General features: G+C 33.1%; 1 protein-coding gene across 2 annotated transcripts in view; it reads left to right on the forward strand.

Annotated features, from left to right (window-relative positions):
* Nucleotides 1-26523, forward strand: part of XRCC4 (X-ray repair cross complementing 4) — a 255708-nt gene that overhangs the window by 108926 nt on the left and 120259 nt on the right. For both annotated transcript variants that reach the window (XM_065874517.1, XM_065874516.1), the window contains 3 exons: nucleotides 2779-2945; nucleotides 10119-10271; nucleotides 11157-11263. In XM_065874517.1, the coding sequence (XP_065730589.1) occupies nucleotides 2779-2945; nucleotides 10119-10271; nucleotides 11157-11263 (427 nt within the window). The remainder of the gene's footprint in view (nucleotides 1-2778; nucleotides 2946-10118; nucleotides 10272-11156; nucleotides 11264-26523) is intronic.

A 26523-nucleotide genomic window follows, 5' to 3' on the forward strand; every position in this document is an offset into this window, starting at 1 on the left:
GCCAAGAAGAAATTTAAGAATTCTCTTTTGGAATTTTGGATGTAAGGATTTGAATGATATTTTGAAAAAAGTTTCTTGTTATTAGTGATTTAAAATTGTTCCCTTTTTCTTTTGCCATCTAAAATAGAATGTTAGGGTGCTAGACTTGTGTTAATCTGTGCATTTGTATTTTACTGATTACTGTATTCAGGATCAGCGTGTGATCCTGAATATCACACTTTGAAATGGATAATGGATCATTATCCATTTGGCATTGTTGAAACTTCCAAGTGATGAAAAACTCTTTTCTTTCTAAAAATGTCCATCTTAGTCAAAGCTTCCTGACAATTGTGATAATGCGAGAATACAAAATCACAGTGTGGGTTTATGTTTTACTGATAATGTAATCTATTGTCTAAAAATAAAATAAGCTTAATTTTTCTTCTGTTCTGTATCGACTCAAAGAAGTAATATTCTACAGCTAATCTTAATTTTTGTATGTTTGTTTGCATAAGAGAAGCTTTGAAAGGTTAGTGCTCAAATTTACTTTCAATTTATATATTCTTTACATAGATAAAACTTTCCTATTTAAACTTATATACTTGTTAAATGGACTCATTATATGCACTTATATGCAAATGTTTTTGGCCATTTGATTCTAAGTATAAGAGAAATAAATCAGATGTGACAAATAGTCTGAAATAATTTCAAAATTCTTAGAATTTTTCCAAGTCTTTTTTGGGTAAAGGTTTAATAATAATAATTATACTATTTTAAAATAATAATTTTACTATTAAAATTAGAATTAAGCTCTAATTTAGGTTTTATATATCTACACAACTGGATGTACTCATTGAAATATTGAAATAAAGAACAATTTTTCTTAATCTGATTCCCATTCTTTGGTTAAGAAAGAGAAAGAGGTGAGATAAAACAGATAAAACAAATTAAAGGATTAAGAAGACATTGTGACCTCCTCGGATTTCAAAAAGAAAATACACAAATACATACTCAATTTCTTTGTGACTAAACTGTACTATTCAGTCTTCTAAAGTGTGCCTATAATACAAGAATATAAATATCCTTTGTTTTCCTTTACATTTTAAGCAAGTATATATAAATGTTTTTCAACACCTAGGAATTGTCAGTGTTTAAGTCTTTTCACAGGGTTTCTAAAATATTAAGTAAAATATCTACCTGTGTTTTCGATCTGAAAATTTAAAATAAATTGGTAAACATAATTCATCCAGAAAAGTTTACTCTGTGGGGTTAAACAACTAAATGATTCTAAATTATAGGAATTAACTGAAATGTTTTATAAATTGCCACTCAGATTGCAAACATTGGATTTTTACTGTAGTGACTTTTAGTTTTATTTGTAAATTGACTAACAGTGATTTGTCTCAGAATTATCAATCACTATTAAATATTTCTCAATCTGTATGTAACATATTTATAGAAATACTCCTTTACAAGCAAGACATTTTAGCAATATTCCTATTAGTGAATGCCATAATAGAAATTACTGATCCAGGAGACAAACAACACAAAACCAAAAAAAACCCTTTTGTACTCTCAATTTTGCCACCTACTTAATCCCTTTAAAATCTCTCTTCAGAATTATGTGTAGGTTCTGAACCTAATTCTTCCTCTTACTTGTTTGTTTAGCATACTCATTTATGTCAGGAAACAGTGTAACAGGATAGTATAGTAGGATCTTGATTTTATTCCTTCAATATATTAGATAACTACTCTGAACCTCACTTTACTAATCTATAAAATGGATATAATATTTCCATTTTGGTGATGATTAGATTAATTTGTATTTGTGCTATGCTTGAGTTATATTTCAATTGTAAGGTATGGTGGCTATATAATTATAATTGTCATTTAAAAGCTTATTTTAGTTACAATAATTCTAATTTTAATAGTAAGGATATTATAGTTATTAGTAAATCATTGTGTTTCAATATCTTTATCTACCAAATGAGGAGAGCCTGTGTTCCTTTCAGAATTCCTTAACTATAATAAAATTTTATTACACTGTTTTATTTTGTAGTGCCCTCTAACAGAGGAATTAAGATATTTTTATGTCTTACCTTTATGCAAAAGTACTCAAGTTTGACATGTGACATTATTATTTATAATTTATAGTAATAAGTTGTTGGTTTTTGATAAACCTGGTAACAGTCATTACTCCTTTATCTGTTTTTTAAAACCCTATATTTTTCTTAGGTATTACAAAAATTTTTCTTTCTTCACAGGTAGCTTCTGTCAGTTATTTGATTTTACCATCAGTACTAACAGAAACTAGAGTTAAGAATCTTCATGTAGGGACTTCCCTGACAGTCCAGTGGTTAAGACTCTGCGCTTCCACTGCAGGGGGCACGGGTTTGATCCCTGGTCCGGGAACTAAGATCCTGCATGCATGCCACATGGCCAAAAAAAAAGAGTTTTCATGTATAATTTCTTTCCTTATTCTGAGTATAGTGACTTAAATTAGGTAGTAGCAAACAGATGGTAGTATGCTTATATGGTATTTATGTTGTTTTCTTTTCTGCTAGGAGGTGGGAGAATGACTTACCACTTAAAAAGAATTATTCTTAGGTTATATGTTGATTTATCTGATAAGCTTTAGTAAGAAAGTAGGAAGTTGCCCATTGTATTTATATCTGGTAAATGAGCTATATTTAAATCTTAAACTTTTTTCCCCTCAGAAGAAAATATGTGTATTTAAAACTGGGCCATTCAATCTTGATATTCTCCCCTAAAGCTAATCATGTTTTCCTTTCATCCTAGTTCAGACTTGGTTCCTTCAACCTAGAGAAAGTTGCAAACCCAGCTGAGGTCATTAGAGAACTTATTTGTCGTTGCCTGGACACCATTGCAGAAAACCAAGCCAAAAATGAGCACCTACAAAAAGAAAATGAAAGGCTTCTGAGAGACTGGAATGATGTCCAAGGACGGTGTGTGCATAATGTGCTTGTATCATAAAAACACTAAGCTCTTTATATCATTGTAGGTATAAGTTAATGATTTATACATTTATAATATATGTAGACAAGCATATATTTAAAATGAGATCTGTCATTAATTATACCTTTACTTAATGTGATTAAACTAAATTATTGGTCATTATTGTACATTATATGAGTACATTAACACTTTTAGGTCCTTAGTATTTGGTGGCCCCGGCAAACTAATAACAATAAGGAGTAATTGGACAATGAGAATCAGAACCCATTAATATTAATCAAAGTTTAGGAAGTTGATGTTTATAAGGATTAATTGACTTCAAATTATAAGATTAATAATGAATAAAAAAGACATGAAATATAAATAAGCATAGTTGATTCCTTATTTGGAATCTTTTTATGAATGGCATCTATTTCAGGTGAAGTTTGTGTTTTGGTTCCTAATAAAGACTTATTTTTGCTGATTGATTGAAAATTCATGCTATCAGCATTTTAAAAAGAAGTAATTGTTACTACTGGATAAGACATTGAAAAGCCTTTATTTTCCTGATTTTGTTCCTTATCTTTTAAACGATGAAGAAGAAAGTGACCTATCTTCTCAATTATGCATTTTTCTCAACTATATCATAATCTAGGCTGGTCCAGGCTGTAGCCTGTATTACTCTATTATGTAAAAGATGTTTGAAGGAAATAAAATATATGTTGTGAATATTTGTATCTCTATAAAGATATATTAATATAATATGCATGCATTTGTATATCTATACATTGCAGCATTTGAAATAATTATGTAGAATATATAAAATAATAATTATTATTATTACATCCAGTATGTAAAGTAGATTTTTTATCTTTCATTCAAACCAGTTGCTCTAAAACATAAGAACATTTATCCAATTTAGGGTCTTTTTAGGGCACTCACTAAGATTGTTCTTTATGGACATTAGTAAGTATATGGGGGAGTGCATGAAAAACGTGAAGGGTTTTTTCATCATCAATATATGTATGTGAAAATGAGGTTGACTAGAGGATATTGTTTCTATGCATTTACTTATATTTATTAATTAATGCAAGGCATCAACTTAACACCTATCACCTAAAACTTGGTTCTATTTGGCTCTCATTTATTATATTAATAAAATATCTTGTTTTCTTTTAGTTCTGAATTAATTTTTATCTCCAATTATATTAAGGAATTAGACCAAATCAAAATTATATGAATGTTAGGAAACCATACAGAAAAATAATTTAATGTTTCTCTTTAACTTTCTCTTTAAAATTCATGTTCCTATGAATTAATACCAAATATTTGTTCTAGAAAGCATGTTTTGGGGCTCATATCAGTAGTTTGGGTGTGTTTTTCTATTTTATATACAAAATAAATCAAATGAAATGAGATGTACCCTGGTCGTGATAAGCCATTATATTAAAAACTCAGGATGATCGGAAATTTGATTCACAAATTGCCCACAAAAATGCAGACTGGGTACTTGGTACTTGAGCAAATTGCTTTAAAATGTCTGCAAGAGGTTGAAAGAGGTATTATCTCATCAGTATTCAACACCACTGCCATAGGATGGAAAGCAGCAGGGAACAAAGATGAGACAGTGGAGACAAATATACCTTGTGCTGTAAAACAGCATATGAGGGTATATATAATATGTGCCCCACGGATGCTTGATTTGCTATTTCGGAATTACCCAGAAAATTCTTTTGTGTTATTGTGGCAAAAAGTTACCTATTTGATCAAAAGCATAGCCATGTAGCTTATCACCAGTCTTATGCTCCAGCTATTCTTTTTTTTTTTGTAAATACTGGATCACATATCTTCTTCAGGAATTGAAGATGTGTGCCCTTGGAGTGGCTCTTCAAACAGAGGAAACAAAGTCCACTCCAGAGAATTCTAGGCTCTTGGTTGTATTCTAGATGTTGGATTAGTAGATTTATCTATTTTCCAAATTTAGTTTTCTTTCCTATCACAGAGAAAGTGGCCATTTTAAAGAGCTGTAAATACACCTTGGTCATGGCCAAGCAGTATTTCCTGAAGTGTTCCCTCTCCAGAGCCTTAGTACACTGGGAAATGAGCAAAGGATTTACAGCTCCTGCTTCCATAAGGCAGTAGTACTGATCAAGAGTCTTTAGAGAGATTAGAAATAGGATACAAACATACTGAGTTAGGTAACTGACCACATAGATAGTAGAGTTGAGGTCTTCTCATTAGGCCTGGTCACAGTTCAGTTTCCTGTGCTGCTTCTGATTAATCTTATATCAGTGTCCATTCATGATCCAATCATTTCTTTCTTATCGTTTTTCAAGACTGTGTGCCTGGGAGAGTGGGGGTGTGGGTCACAAAATAGGTGCTGAGAATTCCCTTAGAAGCTATGGTAGATAGGTCTGAAATATATTTAATACACAATAGGATATTATATGAGCAAAAAGCAATCATATACATGGTGCTTATACCATGGAAAATGTTTATGATGTGTTGAGGCAAAATGTGAATTTCCAAAAATATGAAGAGTATCTCATTTTTTTTTTTGTAAAATATGTCTTCAGATAGAGAGTATCTAGAAAGAGAAAATTAAATGATAATAGTGTGTGTCTGGAATTGTGAATTAAATTTTCCTTTACTTCTTGGGAGTATTTTTTTGCATATATTTTTGTATTTAAATATGTATCATTATTATAATCAGAGCCAAATCTAAAGCTGTTTCCATTTGGGATGACAGTGGAGAATAAATAAGGTTTGAGTAAGGAGTGAGGAATTACAGTAAGAGTAAAAAAATGAGCTTTAACATGTAGACTTTTAACATATATATTTGCTGTTATTCTTTTATTTGCTATTTAATAATTGCAGTCTTAGCTCCATTTTAAACAAGTGACATTACTGGATTAATTTAATTCTGTATAGTTTAGATAAAGGAGAAGACATTAGAAATATTGTATGTAAATCCTTAGGTCATTAGCTATATTTATTTCACTGGTTTTTCCTATTTAGTTTCAAGTAACAACTCTCAAGTTCCACGTTACTGAATAGGTCTTTTGTTTGCACTCAGACATCAAGTTAGAAACTCTCTAGCTTTACTCTGAGTTATAGTTATTAAACCTATAATTGAAGGCAGTTTTCAGCATTTTGAATTGGGTTGACACTCATGGAATCATTAGAATAGAAGAGGCCTTGAAAGCTCTTCTACTTCATCTCTCTGCCTTCAAGCTAGGATCACATTATAGCCAGATGAATTTAGTCCAATTTTTAAAGACCTCAAGAGATATCTTCAACTCCCGTTGGTAGCCCATTACATTGTTTAAGAACAGTCACAGGCAGAAAATTCTTCCTTCCATCTATTGGTAATCTGAGTCCTTCATGGTGTACTGAAGGCCATTTCCTCTTGTTCTGTCATCAGAAAGGATGAGGAACAGCTGTTTACCATCTTCTTCAGTTCTTAGAGTCTTATTAAATCTCTTTACCACTGCTTGCTTTTCCATTTCTTTTTAGCATTCTTTGTCCTCTGAACTCTGTGTAGATTTTCTTTTGCTGCACAACCCTGACCTGGATATAAATTTGATCAGAGCTGTAAATACAAGGATTACTGCACTGTTTCTAAGCACCACGTGTTCACATTTACATATCTGTTGTTTTATTTTGGGTTATCATTTACTCTTTTATTTTGGATGTTATTTCTCCATGAAATTACCTTGTTTCTGCTCTCATTTTTGTTGTTTTTTTTTTGACATTTATTCTTAAATTCTTTGTTTTCCCATCCAGAAATATTTTATTTGAATATTCAGTGTTTTCCATATTTAGTTTTTACTCTTTTAGTTATTTTTTTTTTTTAAATACTATCCTTTGGTCTGAGTTCCTAGATACCTCAGTCCTAGGCTGCTAATTAAACTTTATTGTTCTGTTGTCCCAGTCACTGTTAAAAGGATTAAGCATCATTAGGCCTTTCCTGTTTGATGTTATTTATGGTTTCATCAGGTTTGAGCTTTGCTTTGGAGATGATCCTTGGACTAGCTGTGGTCTGATCTGGTTGTATGTGAGTTCTCCTTTAGTATTGCTAAACTTAGCAATGAATCCCGTATGTCTCACTTACTAATACCTGTTCAGTTCTTGACATGGAGGGTTGGCAGGAGGCAAGTATCAATAATATGGAAGGCATAGTAACATCATAATGCTGTAAGGGAGGAATCGCATTACAAATGTGATGGGAGGATGGTATGTACCTGTTAGTTGCTGAATATTAAATAAAAAGAGTTCTCTGAATTTGTTAATCATTAATAATAAAAGTAAATTCATATCCTGAAACTATTCACAATAATACTATTTCCTAGCCAACCCCCACTCCCCAGCTTTGTCTAGGAAGTGTTATTTAGTTTAATGATTAGAGGTTTGGTTGTAACAAAATCCTAAAGCTTTGCTAAAACCAAGCAAGGTTAACTCACAGAATGCCATGCATTCTACTGAGTTTGCTTTCCTATCACAGAAATGTTGTTACCTTTGACAATGTAGCCGTGACACTATCTATTTAGATTAATAATATTCTTTAGACAAAAAAGATATATTTCATTTTGATATCTATTTTTAATTCATGAGTTATACCAAATGTTAATTTTAATAAAGGTTTGGAAATTTGCTTGATAGTTGATAAGTACACATAATCTTTCAATCAAGAATTATTGAAGTGATTTATATGGAAATTAAATATGCCTTTAAATCAGATAAGTTACTAATTGGTTACTATAGTTATGGATTTACATATTGAATTATTATACAAGATTTTTATTGTAAATTTTTATAACTGATTTTTACTTTGTATATGTTTAAAGTATTTTATTATTGTACACTCAGGTATATGTTCTAGTTATTTTATTTTATTTTTTTTTGCGGTACGCGGGCCTCTCACTGCCGTGGCCTCTCCCGCCGCGGAGCACAGGCTCCGGACGCACAGGCCCAGTGGCCACGGCCCACGGACCCAGCCGCTCCGCGGCATGTGGGATCCTCCCGGACCGGGGCACGACCCTGCGTCCCCTGCATCGGCAGGCGGACTCTCAACCACTGCGCCACCATGGAAGCCCTGTAGTTATCTTTTAAACTTGTGTTACATTCGAAAATAGTACAAGAAAATAAGAATATAATGTTTACAAACACTTTGCATCTGAAATATAAATCCAGTAACATATCCCAGCTTAAAATAAGCCATCAATATTGGCAGCTTCTCCTCAACTTTGGCTCTATTTTTTTCCCCACACCTTTTGGAGTACTTCTTTCTCAGAGAGCTTTGCTTGATGATAGAGGTACTGCTATATTAATATTTATCACAGGTTTTTTTGCAAGTGGATAAACAATTTTTTAAATTAAAGTTAAGCCTGTATAAAATGTTCATCAAGTACAGATGAGTATGAAATTAAAAATCCTCTATCCTTAGCCTACCCTTGGAGGTAATTAATTTTTAGAATTTCTATTTTCATTCTTTTGGTGATTTGCTACATATACTTATTCACTCTACTTCTTAATGTTCTGAAATTTAAGATTTACTTGTGTGCTCCCTGCTATAAGATGAGGAATTTTGATCACTTCCCCTGGTCTTGTTTTTCTCCCCTGACCCACATCCCAGGTTTCATTTTAATTTTACTTTCATACATCTTTTGGTCACATTTATTTATTTTTAAATCCATTAGCCTTTTAGGCAATGTAATTGATTCCCTCTTTACAAAACATAAGCATCCCTATGCTCTTTCATTTATTTTCTTCCTTTCTATTCCTAAACTCTTTTAGCTATACCATTATGTGCATCACTTAAATATCACAATTTTTTAGAAGCTTGAAGAAGATGAAAAATATTACTATTACAATAGTGAATAGCTATTAAAGGAGTGAAAAATATAATATTCAGAATCACTGGTTTTACATTTCTTCATAAGATGTCCATATTAACTTGCTCACTTCATTCATTTATCTGATAAATAGCTATTCAACATCTGTTGAATGCCAAACACTATGCTAGGCACAGAGGATAACGCAGCCAATAAAACATACATGCTCTCTGCCCTTACGGAGTTCACAGCCTTGGCAATGACTACACTATAAGACTGCTGTAATTGGTCCCAGAAAATATAATGCCATATGTTCCCTTTCATCCCATGAGAGGCCCTAATTCTTTGCATTTCTAGCTAGGTAGTCTCTTGAAAGTATAAGGACATGTATATCAAATTTTGACATTTTTGTTTCTATTTCACTGAAAAATATATATAGTTAAATAATATATATAATGAAAATACTAGAATACCTGTATAGAACAAGTATAATTAACAGTATGGTAAAGAGAAAACCAGGCAGAGCTAAACTCCTTTTAAAAGAATATATTATATGAAATAATTTATATTTGAATCTTTAAAATAGAGGTTTATTCATAGTGTGTGTGTATGCACATATCAAGTATATACAACCTCTGCTAGTTTGCCTTCTTTATTTTATATATATCTGAGAGATTAAAATTAGTACAGTCTCTTGTTAGCTCATTTGAACATTGTAGGAAGAATTATAAATGGTAGAGAATTTTATGTTTTGTCTTATATATCTAAAATTTTAAATGTATAGTGTTTCACATTTGCTGTTTCATTAATCTCCTTGGAAATTTCAAGTTGGATAAATATATGTATGTGTGTGTGTGTGTGTTTGCTGCGTTATAAGATACAACTGGGTATGTCATGTTCTTGTTGTGGAGCAGTTCATAATCTATTTGGGGAGAACTGATTAAGTAAATCACTTAATCACAAAACAAGATCATGGTTGCTATTATAGTAATATTAACAAAGTACAAGAAACATAGGCTATAGTTACTCTTGTTTGAAATTTCTCCCACAAATATGTGCTTTTGGAAATAAACCATAGATGTGAATAAGTTATTACATTTAGGCATTTAGATGTTTTAAAAGCTTTTTTGCTGTCAGTTTCCAATTTCTATCCTTTTCTCAGTATGTAAACTACAAACGCTAATGAACAATAAGTTTACCTATATAAAACTTTAAATCAATGAAAACATGTTTAAATGGTTTTAATTGTATTTTTCTTGAAAAGTTTTCTTGAAATTGTCTTCAGTATTAGATTGAATAATGCTAAAACAAAACCTGCATGATTTATTTATTTGTTTGTTTATATTTTAGATTTGAAAAATGTGTGAGTGCTAAGGAAGCTTTGGAGACTGATCTTTATAAACGGTTCATTCTGGTGCTGAATGAGAAGAAAGCAAAGATCAGAAGCTTAAATAAATTGTTAAATGAAGTGCAGGAACTGGAAAAGAACATCGAGCATAAAAGGTATTTTGACCTTTCTGTTTTGGGATGGCAGATGCAGACATTTTAGTGTAATTTCTTCCCAAACTTAATGAAAGTTAGATGCCAACTTTTTAGTAATATGAGATCATTTGATAGTCTGGGGTTGGATGCTCTGGTTGTTAGATGCAGTGGACTGGAGAATACTCAACATGATCTCTCCATGCCTGCCCAACTGTCACACCTAGACTTAAATCATAAAACTGGCATGAGATTTACCTAAATAATATTAGTTTAATTCTTAGGCATCACTAAGAAATATATTAATTAAAAGCTTTCATCTTCTGCAGAACCATAGAGTTGGGCACACATTTGTGATCTCGATGTCTAAGCAATGCTTAATTTTAGAGTCGACTCTAAGTGTGAATATGTACTTGATTTTTAAGGAAGAATCATAGGTGACTTATGACTGTGGTATGGCTTGGACAATCCTTAAACTCTCTGTGCCTTACTTGGATATCTTCATAATAAGAATGAAGGTACCCATCTCAGAGTTTTGGGGAGACCAAATGAAAGGCAGAACTGCTTTGAGATCAGTAAAATACTGATTACTCTGTGACCCGCAGAAGGTAATTTAGAAGAATAGTACTGTGATTTGATAGATAAATAATAAATGATAATAAACTGACTCAAGAATTAATTATAGTGAGCACTAAACCACATTTATATAAGGTAAAAGAGAAACTTGTTCTTAAGAGAGTTAGCATATAGTCTTTAAAGTGCTTTCATCTTAATTATATATATTTCAATATATATTTGTTTAATTATAATGTTTTTCCAGGGATATTTTCTATAATTACTTACTGGTGAATTTGACACCTAGCCAGGAATGAACCAATAATTTATAAGTCTGCCTCTCTCTGTTTCTAGGGAAACTCCAACATGTTCTGAAATGACTACTGACAGAGATGCAATCTATGATGAAAGTACTGATGAGGAAAGTGAAATCCCACCTAATCCCTCTGTGTTAAGTCCAGGTAAAGTAAATACATTTATTTCCTTTGTTGAACATCTCACTTGGGCTTATTATTTATTACTTATTATGATAATAAACCTTAAAGAAAAATGTTATAAAAATAATTTTTTCTACACACATTCTTTAGGGTTTTTAGTCTAAAACCTCAACTACTTAATGTTAAAAATTAATATTTATTATAAAATCCAGCAACTCATTGGCAACAACAAAACAAGCAAGCATGCACATGTATATACATACACACACATGTACATCAAGGTATACTATTCCTCATTAAACAAAGATGCATAAACGATAAGCAAGATATGTCTTCATGTCAAATATGTACCAGGGACTCTTCTGTGCAGTAGAGAGCAAAACACAAAAATTTCCTCTTTCGTGGAGTTTAAATTCTAGCCAGGGAAACAGACAATAACAAGATGAGTAAATTAAAGTATGTTAGTGATAAATGCTGAGGAGAAAAATAAACCAGGGAAGGATGATAAAAAATGTCAGGGTGGGAATAGGGATGAGGGTTGTGATTTTAGCTAAGGCACCAGAAAAGACCTTGGTGAAAAGGTGTAAGTCTACCTGTGGGAAAGCAGAAAAAGCAGTTAAGTACAAACGCCCTGATGTGGAAGTTTGCCTGATGTGTTCAAGCAATAGCATGGAGAGCAGTATGCATAAAGTGGAAAGATGAAGATAGGGAGTATTAGGAGATGAAGTCAAAGAGGCCAGATAATGTATAAGGTCTTCTAGGCCATTGTATGGATTTCAGTTTTCAATTTGAGTGATACTGGAAACTGTTACAGAATTTTAACTAGTCAAGTGGCATGATGTGATTTAAGTTTTAACAGGATTAATCTGTTGTGTTGAGAATATAGGATGATAAGTGCAGAAGATAGAAAGCTAGTTCAACAGTGAGTGAAGGATGAGAGGGCCTTAGATGAGAGTGAAAGTAGTGAAGGTGGTAAACAAAGGGCAGATTCTAGAAATGTTTAGAGGCAGCAGGATTTGCTGATGAAGTGGGTATGGGTCATCAGAGAAAGACAGCGGTGATGGTAAGCTTTTTGGAATGAACTATTGAAAGATGCAGTTGACTTAGCAGGGTGGGGGAGACTGCGAGGGGAAGGGTTGGAACTCAGTTTTGAAAACGTTAATTCTGAGATATTGAGTAGAGAGATGGATATACAAATTGGGACTTTGGGGGAGGGCTCCTGCTGACAAATAAGATGGTATTTAGAGCCGGCTGAGATCTCAAGGGAGTTTGAGAAGACCGAAAAGAGCAGTGGTCCAGGGACTCAGCCCTGATACACTTGAGTGCGCAGAGGTTAGGAAGATGAGGAGACCAACGCAGAAGACTGAGGGAGCAGCAAATATTGTAGGTGTGGTATCCTGAAAGCCAAGTCGACAAAGTGTTTCAAGAAGGAGACTGTGATCAGCTGAGTTGAATGCTGCACATTGGTCACGGAAGATGAGGATGAGCACTGCCTGCTGTATTTAGCAATATAAATGTTATTGGGGCTCTTAATAAAACATTTTCAGTGGAATGGTGGGGAATAGAATAGGAGCCTCAAAAGGAATGAGAAGAGAGAATTGGAGAAGAGATAACAAATATAAGCAATGCTTTTAACAAGTTTTACTGTAAAAAAAAAAAAAAAGGAAAGACCCAGGTCAAGAGCTCGATGGGGAAGTGAGGTCAAGAGGGTTTTTTTTTCTCTTAGATGAGAGAAATACTGCCATGTTTGCATACTGATGGGAGTACATAAGGAGAGAGGGAAAAAAATGTCCAGGCAGTAGACAGAGGTAAGAATTGCTAGAATACTGTCTCTAAGTAGATAAGATGGGATCAGATGCACAAACGGCAGGATTCATTTAGCTAGGAGCATGGGCACTTCCCCTAATGACAGGAAAGAAGGTAGAATAAATGAACAAAGACACAGGAAAGTGTCTAATTACATTCATGGAAACGTTCTGTTGTTGATTAAATTAGTTGATTGATTAATCTGATTCTAATTTGAATTGGGTCAGTCATATCATACACAGACTCTCATTTTGCACATGAGAGTAAAATTTCATTTGGAGGCTATGCTTGGTTTACATTTGTGGCCCATTTAAAATGAAATCCTTTTTTAAAATAATCAGATGTAATTGAAAGCTCACAAAGAAAGAGAATCTGTACTCTTTCCAATTTGAACATTCTGAATTTTTATTAAACACAATGGCCTTTGATTTTGTTCCCTATTCAGAGTATCTCACGAAACTTTGATGTAGATGAAAATTATTCTTGAAGAGAAAGTATACGGTTAAACATGGGTATATGAGAATGGGGTCCTTTATGTGTTGTCTCTTTTAAGCAAAGCTTTACGTTATAATTGTACTCTTTTAAATTTGGCAAAATTTCTCTTCAAAAATGTTTAAGTCATTGCGTATTTTTTCTGTATTTTACATGGAATTTTTCCTTTAAGTCATATCTAGTTCACAACATATTTGACCATAGGTCTCTGATTCTAATTTTTTTTTTTTTTGCATTTAACTTGCTTTTGGCAAGTTTTCTATGTCAAGAATTAAGAGCATTTTTATTAGAAGTTTTAACTATTCTTTTCTCTCTGCTTCAGCAAGAAGTGTTCATAAAACTGGTTTGCTAAAGGAAAAAAAAGTGAATCTTAGATCTAAAATGCTTAATTTTGCATTAAGCACTAGATTCCATAGATCTGAGGAAAAATATGTGTTAAACAACAAAATCAGCCTCATAATTTACCAGATTCCATAATCTATTCTTTTATGGTGACAAAATATATTCTTAGTCCATGAGATTTTTTTTTTTAATCACAGTTTAGTCTTTTGGTATTTTATATATTACTACTATGTGTTTGGGGTATAGCAGTGAGAATTTCTTCCTTATTCTGCTGTCTTGACAATAACTTCTTAGAATACAAGTAAATACATGAATTTATTTTAGATCCTGTGGGTTCATGTGTGCTTTCTGTACAATAAAAACTAGAGGAAAACAAATCGATGGGATTTAATACATTTATCTTTCAGAAAGCCATTTCTTTAAATGGCTAGATCTGTAACTTGATAGTAATTTTTATTATATAAATATATTTTCATCATTAATTATTAAAATCACCAGATTTCCTCATAAGTTGTTTACATTATTACCTCATTCCTGCATGATGAAGAGGTTTAGTGAGCCCAGAATCATTTAGTGGTTCCACAATATTCATTCAAGTAAAAGATTTGAATGAATATTGTGGAACCACTAAACAATTTTTATGCATATACCCAGAAGTAGGGAAGGGATATTGTAGTTTGTAGGAAACTGATAGGTAACATTTTTTATGAATAAGCAATCTGTTTTATTACTTTTTTCCTCCAAAGTTTTTAAATTTCCCTCATCGTTAGGATTGTTGAGGAAATAACTAGCGACAAGTAGTTCAATCCAATAAGTGACATCATGTTCTTATGTACTACACCATATTTAAAGGTTTAAGAAAAACCTTTAAAGTATTCACTAACAGTTTATTAGCTAAAAGTAGATCTCTGAAGTATTCTAAAACTTGAACATCACAGTCGATACCACCCCACGACTACATTTTATGTTATTCTCTAGTAAGATTTGCTTTCTCTATGTCTTAATTTCCAGAATTTCTAGAGAGGTAGCACTTGTTTTACAGACTTTATTTCCTAAACTGTGACTGAATACTAAAGCCCTAGAGTTCATAAATATTCACTTTGTTTCAGATTAAGATTATGATAGATAAACTAGTTGCTGTGTTCCCTATTTATAGCTCAATTCCTGGATTACAAAGGAGGATGGGTCACTTTCATTCTCATCTAGTTGGTATTAACTCCTTGTGGCTTTAAGGATTTCCTGGTTAGTCTGGACTCCTCCTACCTCCAAAGTTGTTTTTGTTTTTTAATTCAATGGAAATGTATTGGGTTATTATAGATATTATTAAACAACCTTCTTTACAGGAAATCCTCTGTTTCTTTAGTTACAATTCAAGGTAATACCTGAGGTCCATCGCTGTGGAGAAACTTCAAGTTGAGCTAGGTCCACTGAATAACAGAACCTCACCAAAATATACAGAGATATAAGTGTAATTGGTATAGCATTTTAGTGACAAAAGGCCACTAAGCAGCAGTGCATGCAAGTGGCCTTTCATTTGCCCCAACAATAGCTGATCTAACCTAAGAAATAACTTAGGGTTATGCAGATTTTTATATTGTTTCATAACCATTTTGATACTGTAATAAAAGTAGAATTATGTGAAAACAATTTTTAAATTTATATGAATGTTCTAAGAATTTTGGCAATTATTACAAAGCACTTCTTAGTCTTAACAGAATTCAAAATGCATGTGAATATTTAGGGAAAAATTGGGTTTATTTTATAGAAATAGGATCTTTATGTGAAGCATTTTGAAAAGATATGGTTAATTGGCTCCTACTTAGCCACCACAAGAGGACTTATTTTAACGTGTCATTAATTATTTTTAATATTATTTAAAATTATTTTAATGAATAACCAGTATTTTAAAATTATAGTTATTTCTATTAGAAGTTGACAAATTTATAACATTTAGAGAACAATTAAATCAGCCTTACCAAAAGTTCAAATAAGAAATATACTTATTCTAGAATGTTTTAGCCTTCTTAGCTTCATATTAAAGGTACACAACCACTAAAAACTGATAAAATAAGCTTTCTTACCACTTTTCTGCATAATTATTAGCCCGAGATTTAGCACATTAGTTTAATTAGTCCTCCTTCTTAACCAACAGGAAGGTCCCTGTATAACTGCTATCAGTAATTCAGGCTTCTCTTAGTTGGTAGGCTTCCTGAAAGGAAGGGTAATTATAGAATAGCCTTTTTGAATATAAATGAATGGCCATGTCAAACAGTTGATGAATACTGATATAGTAGCTTTTAAAAATAGAACAGAATCCAAAATTTCAAAGTATCAAAGAGCTCGTTGCTTTGAACACTGAATGTCTACTCACAGAGGGGATAACAGCATGTCCTGCCAAAGAGATTACTCAGAATTCAGCTTTGGAATCACAGACTATGCCCTTAATATTATCCAGCTTGTTTATCATAGGCACATTTGTTTATAAATTCTAAGTAAAAGCTTGATTTAGTAGAACCTATCACAAAACTGGAAAAGCAATTTGAGTGTATTTCCTAGCGATCATGGGCTCTTATACATAAGCAACGTTGCAGAGGAATGATGGCATATATTTGAGAAATCTAGATCTAATATAGTTCTAGATCTTCTAGTACAAGCCCATCATTTTTCAGATGAGGAAACAGAGGCCTAGAAAATGTTAAGTCCATTACTGTTGGCCACACAGGAGAAAAGAATGAGAAAGTATTTGCCTTCTGTAACAATAGATTGCCCACATTTGCACATTTCTTTTTGAGGTATTGTAAAAACCCTTGGGACTTTGCTAGCACTAAAGAGACTGCCACTGATGCAATAGAATAATGAGAATATTTTTTTCTTCTAAAGAGAAGAAAGATCCTATTTATACATAAATTTTCCATAGAGGTAGTCAATATCATTAGATTAAACAAGCTAGGCTTTATGATGTAAAGCTTGTGGAGAAAATTCCAGAATGTACATATTTCTATTGAGGTCATCCCTCTGTATATTTTTTAAAATTGAGATATAATTGAAATATAACATTGTGTAAGGTGTACAATGTGTTGATTTGGTACATTTATAATTGCAATGTGATTACCACCGAAGAGTTAGCTAACACCTCTATCACATCACATATTTATCATTTCTTTTTTGTGGTGAGAACACTTAAGATCTAGTCTCTTAGCAACTTTGAAGTTTATATACAGTATTATTGACTGTAATCACTCTGCTGTGCATTAGATCTGCAGGATTTATTGATCTACTAGTTGCAAGTTTGTACCTTTAAACAACTCCCCAATTTCCCCACCCCCAGCCCCCAGTAACCATCATTCCACTCTGTTTTTATGAGTTCAGCTTTTTTAGATTCCACATATAAGTGAGATCATACAGTATTTGTCTTTCTCTGTCTGACTTACCTCACTCCCTGTGTATATTAATTGCTTTAGATTTTGACTTAGTATTTTATTTACCTGAGAACTCTCAAATGTACCAAAGGTACTTAGCAAATTTGTGATAACTTCTCTATACCCCACTATTAAAATATAACTTTGATATAACCTTCTAGGCAACTATTTCTATATTTTTTTATGTTCTTGGAGAGACAAAAATAAATTCTGTTAAGATTATTTGTCTCTGGCTATGGGTGATGAGAAGGTTGGCAGAATCTCTCCTCCAAAAGTAATTATGTATCTAAAATTGTCAAAAAAGAAATAAACATATACTTCATTGCTCTGGAAATGAGCAAAAAGCAAACAGCAATATTAGAAGTATTTATGCTTAAAAAAATTACTGAAATTTAGGTAAGTATTGGGAGTCTGTGGAGTTCTTGCCCCAGCTACTATCGTTGCTGTTCCCCCATCCTCTGTTTCCTGAACTTGATAGGTATGGAGTTCTGTCAGGACCTGGGAGGCCTTGAGGACTGGAAACTGTTATGCCTGGACCAAATTGGTCTCACTTAATTATCAGTGGAAGGTGATACCCACATCCAGCAGTGTTGTTGGTGGCAGTGATGATCTTGCCAACAGTGGCTAACTGGGTTGGGCCAGTGAATCTAAATAACGTGAGGTTAGCCTGCTCTGTGGCTACATTTATACCATCTTTCTCCAAGTATGTATGACTAGGATTTTACAGAGTATGGCAACTTGACATAAGTAGTCATCTACATGATGTGTCAATGGGTAATACATATGTGAGAAAAAACTATGTGGTCACTTATTTAACTTAAACAATTTTTTTCTTTCCTGCATAATCTCTCCTAGTCTTTAATATGTTAGTGTGCATAACAATGAAGGATAGAATGTATTGTGAAACAGATCGCAAAATTATAAGACCTTAGGAACTTTTAAAATGGGCTTTATTATTCTATGGAACCCAAGTGAGAAACCCTGCTTTATATGGTTTTGACTCGTATATGAATTAGGTGAGAAAAAGGGAAGTATCTAAAGAAAATAAATATTTTCCCATATTTCTGTATGTCCCAATTTTAAGAGGACATGTACTAAACATGAGCAGAAGATCATGTAAATAAGGTTATAGTCTCAAAGTGTAGCATAACCCATGAGAATCATATTAAACCTTAGAACATGCAGTGACTTGCAGGAATTCTGAGAATAGTTTAAAAATGTTATTTTACCATTCTTGTGGTAAGAAGCCTGATCTGAGAATGAACTTAGGACAAATGTTGGTTGATATAGTTAATGTTAATAAGTGACAGAAACACTACATAAATGCTTTTTAATTTGTTCAATCCAAAGTGAGTTCTTAACCTCTGGTTCTTTTTCTTGTTTGTTTTTGTTTTGTTTTTATAAATTTATTTATTTTTGGCTGTGTTGGGTCTTTGTTGCTGTGCGTGGGCTTTCTCTAGTTGCGGTGAGCAGGGGCTACTCTTCGTTGCAGTGCATGGGCTTGTCATTATCGTGGCTTCTCTTGTTGTGGAGCACAGGCTCTAGGCACGTAGGCTTCAGTAGTTGTAGCATGTGGGCTCAGTAGTTGTGGCTCGCAGGCTCTAGAGCTCAGGCTCAGTAGTTGTGGCGCACGGGCTTAGTTGCTCCGTAGCATGTGGGATCTTCCTGGGCCAGGGCTCGAGCCCGTGTCCCCTGCATTGGCAGGTGGATTCTTAACCAGGGCTCTACCAGGGAAGCCCAACCTCTGGTTCTTAAAGAATGTTTAGTGGGGAGATCTTTGAGGCATTTGGAATTATATGTAAAATTATATGTATGTATGCATGTATTAGTTTGCTAAGGCTACTGTAACAAAGTACCACAAACTAGGTAGCTTATACAATAGAAATAAATTGTCTTAAAGTTCTGGAGACTAGAAGTCTGAAATCAAGATGTCAACAGGGTTGGTTCCTTCTGAAGGCCATGAGGGAGAGGGATCTATCCAAAATTCTCTCCTTGGCTTGTCAATGGCCATCTTCTCCCTGTGTCTCTTCACATCATCTTCCCTCTATGTATACCTGTGTCCAAATTTCTTCTTTTAATAAGAACACCAATCATATTGGATTAGGGCCCACACAGTTGAGCTCATGACTTTATTACCTCTAAATACTCTATCTCCAAGTGAGGTCACATTCTTACGTACTGGGGATTAGGACTCTAAAATACCTTTTGCGGGGGGGGGATACAATTCAACTCATAACAATGGAAATGTACGTTTTTCTGGAGCAAGGACCCAAATTTTTTATCTTTTCAATGGGGACCATGTTCCAAAAAAGATTCAGAACCATTGACCTAGGAGAACGGAGTTTAAACCAGACAAGATGGAATAAGACTCATTAAAAGGAAACTTAAGCTTAGAATAAATGAGAAATTGAGATGAAAAGAAGAGAAAATAGCAGTGTTCAGACAGAAGCTAAGTCATCATCTATTAATACATTGGACTGGAGGTTTGTCTAGAGCTGCGTTGTTCAATAAAATAGCCATCAGTCACATGGAGCTTTCGAACAGTGGAAATGTGGCTAGTCCAAATTGAATTGTTCTGTAAGGATAAACCACACACTGGATTTCAAAAATTTAGTATGAAAAAAGAATGTAACATGTCTAATAAATTTTGATATTAATTATATATTAAAATAATATTTTAGATATATTTAGTTAAATATAATATTACTTTTAACTTCATCTGTTTCTTTTTTACTTTTTAAAATAAGGCTAATAAGAAATTTTAAATTCTCTATGTGACTCACATTGTATCTCTATTTTACACACGTAAGATCTATTTGACCTTAATGTTTAGAAACCTTCCATCTCAGGCTGATTCTGTGGCTCTAGAACAGATTTAGAATATTGTGAAAAAGAAGTCAGATTTTACTACCAAGTTTTTATGAAGCTCTTAATGTAAGTCATGAGACCTTTGGGTGGGTGTAATTGAGTATTGTAACACCTAATAAACGCAAAAGGTGTTACACTGTTTTTTGGATTCATTGTAGTAAAACAGATTTCAGAAATCTGTTTTACTACATTTATCAATTTGACCGAGAAAAATGAAGCTAAACATTTTCACTGGCGCTGTAAACCCCTGTTAAGACAAAGGGGTGTAATGCATCAGCAATCTCTAAATCAGCTGAATGTCTATACTGTAATATGTAGGATTCTCATCTCTCTGTGACTGTGACAGGGATCTCTACCACAGACAGCACATCTGGTTCCTTTAGCCATTTCATCAATATCACCTATAAGCCATATTTAAGATCAAAAGGATAGAGAAGGTTACCAGTGATGAGGTTCTGGAATGTTGCCAGCCCACCAGCATTGACAATGATATTTGCTGCAACTTAACTCTGAGGGCCTGGGGATGTGTGAAGGATGGATATCAGCAGGCTTGCTAAGCAGAGTCTGAATGCATGATGCAGTGAAAGAGAACAGTTACAAGTAGGGTAGGCAAAAGAAATACTCAAACTGAGACCCTAAGTGCCAAATTCAAGCCTTGTAAAGCTCAAGAATGCTGAGAGATTGTAGCTGCAAATATATACCTATTGGCACTCAGGATTTTGTGGGGAGAGGGGAAGGGTTATAACTTGGGGGATGACAGAACCAAAAAAAACTTAGGGTACTTTCAAGCACAATGACTAGCTATATTAACAACCATATTTTAAAAAATATTTAAATGCATAACTTGGACTAAGTCAGAGGTTGTAAACTGTTGATCCTTGTTACAATCTAGGTCTCATACTTTGTTTTTCCTCGGTGATATCAGTGTTTCAAATAATAAATTTGAATGCATTTAAACAGGGCATAGGTTTCCTGTTTTCTGTAGTCCTCAACACTTCTCTTAGATCTGGCTTAGTTCATTCATTGATATCACTTGCATGGTTTCTGGAAGTATTTGAGTGTGTGACCCCTGGAAGTTGGTGGTTATACTGACAATGAAGACTGTCACAATAGTTCTTCTATTTATCATAACTATCATATCATTACTACTACTACTACTACTACTACTACTACTATCACCACTACCACCACCACTACCATTACTACATCTACTTCTATTACTATTACTGTTCTGTTATGGTTCCACTACCATTATTACTGGTAGCATCATCACCACCACCACAACGACTACAGACTCGTAGCTATTTTACTCATAGCCCTTATAAATGGGTGCCAGAGTCTATTCTAGGTTTCTTAGATGCATTGTTTCATTTACATTTAATAACAATCCTACAAAGTGTGTACTGTGAGTATGACCATTTCACAGCTGAGAGAACTGAGACACAGAAAGATTAGAGAACTTGCCCAATGTAACAAGCCTAATAAGTTATGGAGCTGAGGTTCTAACACAGGCATCTAACCACAGAGCTCATCTCTGAGAACGCTTCCCGTGCTAAAATTCTTCATGTTCAGTAAATAGAACACTAATTAAAATCTTAGAGTTCTGTGAGTATGATTTCGTATTTTAAATTCAAGTATATTTGATGCCTTCATTTTTATAAAATAATTTAAGGCTCCTAAAAAAGGAAGCATGGAATATTTGGCCTCCTTCTTGCTTAATAGAGTGGGCACACATTCTACTAGAAAAGCTATAGCTTGGTGATATTAATGCACCATTAAGATGAATGGGAATGTTCATGTCTCTGTTGGAAGTTGTGTTATGATTTGATGGCAAAGCAAATAAGGCAGGAGAATGGTGATTTATACTCAGTCCTTGTTGAAAAGCCTTGGGTAAAGAGGTGCTAAATAAATATTAAGTAACACTATCAAATGTCCATATGGACATTAAAAAAACATAGATTTATAGTTTTAAATATAAACTTATTCTATATGCTGTTTATATATTATTTGGTGGATAGAAATTTTAGAATTGTTTTATCTCTCTGATGAATTGACTTTTTCTTATCATTATGAAATATCTCTCCTTATGTCTAGTAATGTTTCTTTCCTTAAAGTTGTTTTTGTCTGATAATAGTATAGCTATAACTTTCTTTTCCTTCCTGTTTACAATGGTTTATCTTTTTCATGTTTTTCCATTTTTTTCAACCTTTCATATATTTAAAATCTGTCATTTGTTAGCAATATATAGTTGTTTTTTAAATCTACCCAGATAATCTTCGTCTTTTAAATTGGTTTGTTTACTCCCTTTATAGTTCAAGTAGTTACTTATATATTTAGATTTAGATCTACTAAGACACTATTTGTTTATTTTTTAGCCTTCCCCCCTTGTTAATTGTGCATTAACTTGTTAATTATGCATTCTTGTATCTTTTTTTTTTTTGTATCTTTGTCTTAGTGGTTACTCTAGAGATGGCAACATACATCTCTGACCTATTACATTCTAGTGTAAATTTAACTTTCATACTTTCTAGATAATGCTAGGACTTAGGGCACTTTGACCGCTTAGCCACATCACTATTTTGCATTATTGTAACATGTATTTGAATTTGTCATATATTCTAGACCTCATAAAGTATTATTGTAGCTTTGAAAAGTTAATATTCATTTATGTTTATCCATATCTTTACCTTTTACTTTGTTCTTTATTCTTTTCTATGCTTTCTGTTTTCATTCCAGATTATTTTTCTTCAACTTAGAGAATTGCCTTTAATATTTCTTTTAGTGTACTTCAGATTTTGACAAATTCTCTTGGTTGTGGTTTTTGTGAAAACCTTCAGTTTTTTAAGGAATTTTTGCTGTTATGGATTTCTAGGTTGACAGTTGATTTTCCTTCAGCACTTTGAAGATGCCACTCCATTGTCTTCTGGCTTCTTTTGCTCCTTGTAAACGAGTCAGCTCTTAGTTATATTGATGCTCCTATGAAGTTAACGTCTTTTTTTTATTCTTGCTGATTTTATCCTATGGCTCTGGTGTTTAGCAAGTTTTCTCTGATGTACCTAAGTGTGGTCTTCTTTTTATTTTTCTTGCTTGAAGTCGTAGAGCTTCTTGAACTGGCAGCTTGGCATCTTTTGTCAGTTTTAGAAAATTATTGGCTGGTAATTTTTCAGATATTGACCCTATCCTGTTCTTTCCCTTCTCCCTTTCTCAGAATACGATTACACTGATATTAGAGTTTTCCACATGTTAGAGTTTTCACCATGTTTCTCACGTTTCTTATGTTCTTTTCCATAATTTCAATCCTTTCAGATTTCTGTGCTCCAGCCTAAATATTTTCAACTGATCCACTTTTGTTTATTAATATTTCCAATATTTGTTAATTTGTTCTTTACTTATCTCCCTTTTATATCAGGAGTCAATTAGGGAGGTATTTTAATCTACTATGAAGATATGTTTCTCTCCATTAGGTTGTTAGCTGTTCGAAGGTGGTGGTCCCTCATGGCACCTAGTTCATTCAGTGTCTTGCAACTAAAAGAAATGTAGTAATTTTAAAAAAATAATTTGTTTAGTAAATTCAATTATGTGTGTGCCCCATATTGTTTTACTGAAGAAAGATGTATGCAATGTACTTTGAAAGTGTTTTTTCTCCGTTGATGATATAAAAGTGCCGAAACTAGTAGTAAGCATGTCGTAGTAATATACTAAATGGGTTTGTAGTAAACTGTTCATATAATTAAGAAGTAATTGTCTTAAATTATCTATATGGTTTTCTCTGGTTAATACTGTGCTCTGTGACATGCATTTTCAAGATTGTTGTCTAACAATCTAACAGATATTAGCTTGTTTTCCAGTTGGGATGATTTCAGCTGCAAGTATTACAAAGACTCAGTTTTAGGTAGCAACAAGGAGTTTATTATCTCAATAGCAAGTTTGAACATAAAGAATTTCCATGGTTGGATAATTCAGTATGTCCACACTGTCATCAAGAACTCAAGTTCTTTTTATCTTTCTACTCTATTCTCTTCAGGCTTTTTCTTTCATGTGGTAAAATACAAGACGGCTGTCATTGCTTCAGCATATCTATCATATGTTTATGTACATTTCTTCTCAGGGCTTCTTAAAGAATTGCCACAAACCCTTTTCTGAAGCCATCACTTGTAGGGAGAATGACATACCTTCAATGATTGGCTTAACTAGTCAAGCCTTCATCCCTAAGGCTCCCCTGTGGAAGGTGAACAAAAAGTGTATCTGTAATCAGATAAGAAGGGATGGTGGAATGGCTGTTGGCTAGATGTGGAAAAAAGCAAAACTAAGAGTCATCTCCTGAAAAAGTTATATTTTCCATGCCACTGTCAGGAATCTTTCATGCTTGGTAAAGTGGATTGGTCAAGGGATTTCCTAGGAAAGAAAACTGGGTATCTATATTTTACAACTCTGCACTTTATTTATTAAAAAGTTCTTTATTTAATCTCAGTTCTGTGATCATTGAAATAATGTATAACAATTTTTGCAGTGAAGTATGTCTGTTGTTCATAATTTTGAATGTATGTGGTAGACCAAACGTTGGTTTCATGTTGAATCTCATTGTGATACTACTTTTAGATATATCATCTTGATTATAAATAACTCGAGAGCAAAAAACAGGTACTTTTCTGCTTCCAAAGTTTCTTTCTGAAGTAGGACTTGAATAAAGGTTTTAAAGAGGTAAAACTAATCTCTAGTCTAAGCCAACACTTGAAAAGCAATTATTGATAATATTTTCAAGAATAACTATAATAAAATCACCAGTGCTCAGTTGCTAAAAAGTTGAGTCCACATCTAGGGTTTTAGATGCTGGCCAATAATTAATGAGCATCCATTCATAATAGATATCTACATTTCACTATTTTTAAAAACACTATTTTGAAAGATTTTCATTGTTGTTTTATTTTTCATTTATAGCATGTAAACTTTGGTGGTTAACTTCCTTCATTAAAAAAAGGAAAAAAATGTTCAGAACTGAAGTGCCCTAGATGCTGATTTTTCAGGTCATCAGTTTTGGCTACATTCTCTTCCATGAGGCCCTTTATGATATTCTGCTTTTTCCTTTACCTTAAACATTTACAGTCTCTTTTTTTGATTAAGATATATTTAGGCACGATACACTTTACCATCCCTATATTAGCAACATGGGATTTATGTGTGTCAATAATAGCCAAATACTGGCAATTCTGTGTGTTTCAACCAAATATTACAGCTCCCTTGGTGCAGAAAAACAGAGACCAGCTTGATTTGCAGAGGATTTGTCAAGTGCAAATTAGCACCTTAACTGAATCCCAGCAAAAGATAATTGAAATGAACAGAAACAACTCCAGAATTTAAACACTATTGTTCATCCTTTCCATGTCTCTTGATGTAATGCTCCACTGTTTATCATTGGAGGTGGGCTTTATGGCATTGGGAGGGAACTAGGAATGGTGTTGCAATGTAAATGGGAATTTAAAAAAAATTTGGTGTGTGAGCTGGCCTTGATATGAGGCTTTGACATATACCATGATACTCTTAGGCATTATGATGGCAAATATTGTGATGACTACAAGATGCATTAACTAAGATTATACAAGTCAGGCTGAACTCTTTCTTCAATATATCACTTTGGTGACTCCAAGGTTATTAAAACTGCTGAGGCCAGTAGTGTTAACAATTGGTGATAGGATTTCAGGGATAATTCTATTATTGTTGACCCAAAAGGCCAGTGACGGATTCTGAAGAATGCCTTCCTTTGAATACATTTGTAATGGTTTTTATTTGGAAGAAATGGTTCAATTGAGTACTAACAGGCAGATGAATTTGAACTAGAGAAATATCTTCTGACAAATGATCTTCATTCCCTTAAAACTATTCTAGCAAGAAATATTAACATATTTTTTGCTAAAAATGAGTTTTGTGACCAAATAAGTTTGGAAAACACTGAGTTAATAAAAATTAAACATGTTTCTTCTAAATTGTTCAGTCTTTAATATGGTAATTAGTATGCACTTTTTAATACAGCATGCACTATTTTCCACATTTTACCATTTGAATGATTAGAAAGTTAATTTATTTCCAACAGAACGTGAGATTATTGAAAATTAAATAAAGTGCATAACAATATTTGATATACTTTTAAATTTGCCTTCCTATACTGGGATTAATTTCATTGATACTAGATTAAGTTTTTAATAAGTGTTTACTGAAATAGAGGGTCTGTGCATTTATCTTTATTTACTTTTATTGGTTATTCTTTTTCATAGATATATTTGTAGCATACTTGATTTGGAAGTGCAAAATTATGAAGTTAGGTAATATTACTTTTTAAAATAAAAATTTTAATAGTATCAA

This window comes from Phocoena phocoena, chromosome 3 (genome assembly GCF_963924675.1).
Source record: "Phocoena phocoena chromosome 3, mPhoPho1.1, whole genome shotgun sequence".
Classification (NCBI taxonomy): Eukaryota; Metazoa; Chordata; class Mammalia; order Artiodactyla; family Phocoenidae; genus Phocoena; species Phocoena phocoena.